Genomic DNA, 1,423 nt, shown 5'->3' on the forward strand with positions numbered 1-1,423 from the left:
TAGTGATGGAGGATCTCACTTCAACAATAGATGGTTAGACAACGTGTTGGACAAATATGGAGTCAAGCATAGGGTCACTTCTCCATACCATCCGTAGGCGAATGGACAAACGGAATTAGCAAACAGAGAGATCAAGTCGGTTCTTCAAAAGACGGTGAGTGTGAACAGAAAAGATTGGGCACTTCGGTCGGAAGATGCGTTATGGGCTTACTGCACTGCCTACAAGGGTCCCATAGGTATGTCTCCTTATCAACTTGTGTTTGGAAAGTCATGCCATTTGCCTCTTGAGTTGGAATACAGGTCGTATTGGGCAATCAAGAAGTTGAATCAAGATTTTCAAATGGCCGGTGAGGAAAGACGTCTTTTTCTTAACGAGATAGACGAATTTCGAATGGAGGCTTATGATAGTTCATCCATCTACAAGGAGCGAATGAAGGCTTATCATGATAGGATGATCAGTCCAAGAGAGCTCACCTTGGGGGATGTGGTTTTGTTGCATAACTCGAGACTATCTTTGTTTCCCGGGAAGTTGAAGTCCAAGTGGACTGGTCCATACATAATCAAGAAAATCTATGATAGTGGAACAGTTGAGTTACTAGCCCCGGATGGACAGTTGTTTCAAGCAAATGGTCACCGTGTTAAGAAGTATTACAGTGCAGACAAAGTGTTAGATGAAGAGGTTGGTCTCGAAGAGCCACCCAAGGAGTGAAAAAGGGGGGTAAAAGTCAAGCTAATGACTCTAAAGGAGCGCTTGTTGGGAGGCAACCCAACAATTTTTGCTTTAATTTTAAGTATTTTTGGTTTTGGTTTAATTTTGTGCTTTGCAAAAATTTTCGCAGGTTCTGACCTCTCCGTGGCGACCGCCGCAAGCTCTGCGGCGGTCCGCCACCTGAACGCTGGAAAGCATCTTTGACGTGCGGCGACCGCCGAACAGCTGCGGCGGACCGCCAACTGGGCACAATTTTCCAGCGCGATTTTTCGAAATTCTTCGAATTTTCGCCCCGCTCAACCTCTACGCGAAATTTTTCAGGGTACGTTTTTTTTCAGTAGTATACTCACGTCCCTACCGACTCTACAAACTTATTTTACACTTTGTTGTAAATAAGTTTGGGGGGATGAAGTGGTGGACCATGAGTTTAGGGTTTTCTTTTTGTTGTTAGTTTGTTTTTGCTTTAATTTTCCAAAAACCCGTAGGAGATTTTTGTGTTCTAAAAATGTTTTCTTGAATCCATGTCATGAACATAACATGAAGAACTTAGAAACACGCATGCTTAGGGACACATTAGACCGAGTTGCCAATGATATTATATTACATCTATGTTTAAGTGTGGCTTAACGTTTTGATATGATGGTTGGGTGAAAAGGTGCATAATTAGTGAATTGCTTGTTCGCCTTGAATCGTGCTTTTACCTTGTGAGATTTG

General features: G+C 42.8%; 1 protein-coding gene across 1 annotated transcript; it reads left to right on the forward strand.

The window, feature by feature from the left end:
• Window positions 1-238: 238 nt before the first annotated feature.
• Window positions 239-709, forward strand: LOC148932492 (uncharacterized). The gene has a single exon (XM_089065125.1). The coding sequence runs from the start codon at window positions 239-241 to the stop codon at window positions 707-709; it is 471 nt and encodes a 156-aa protein (XP_088921251.1).
• Window positions 710-1,423: the final 714 nt, after the last annotated feature.

This window comes from Salvia hispanica, chromosome 2 (assembly GCF_029641045.1).
Source record: "Salvia hispanica isolate PSC_SH4W2 chromosome 2, Shi_PSC_v1, whole genome shotgun sequence".
Lineage (NCBI taxonomy): Eukaryota > Viridiplantae > Streptophyta > Magnoliopsida > Lamiales > Lamiaceae > Salvia > Salvia hispanica.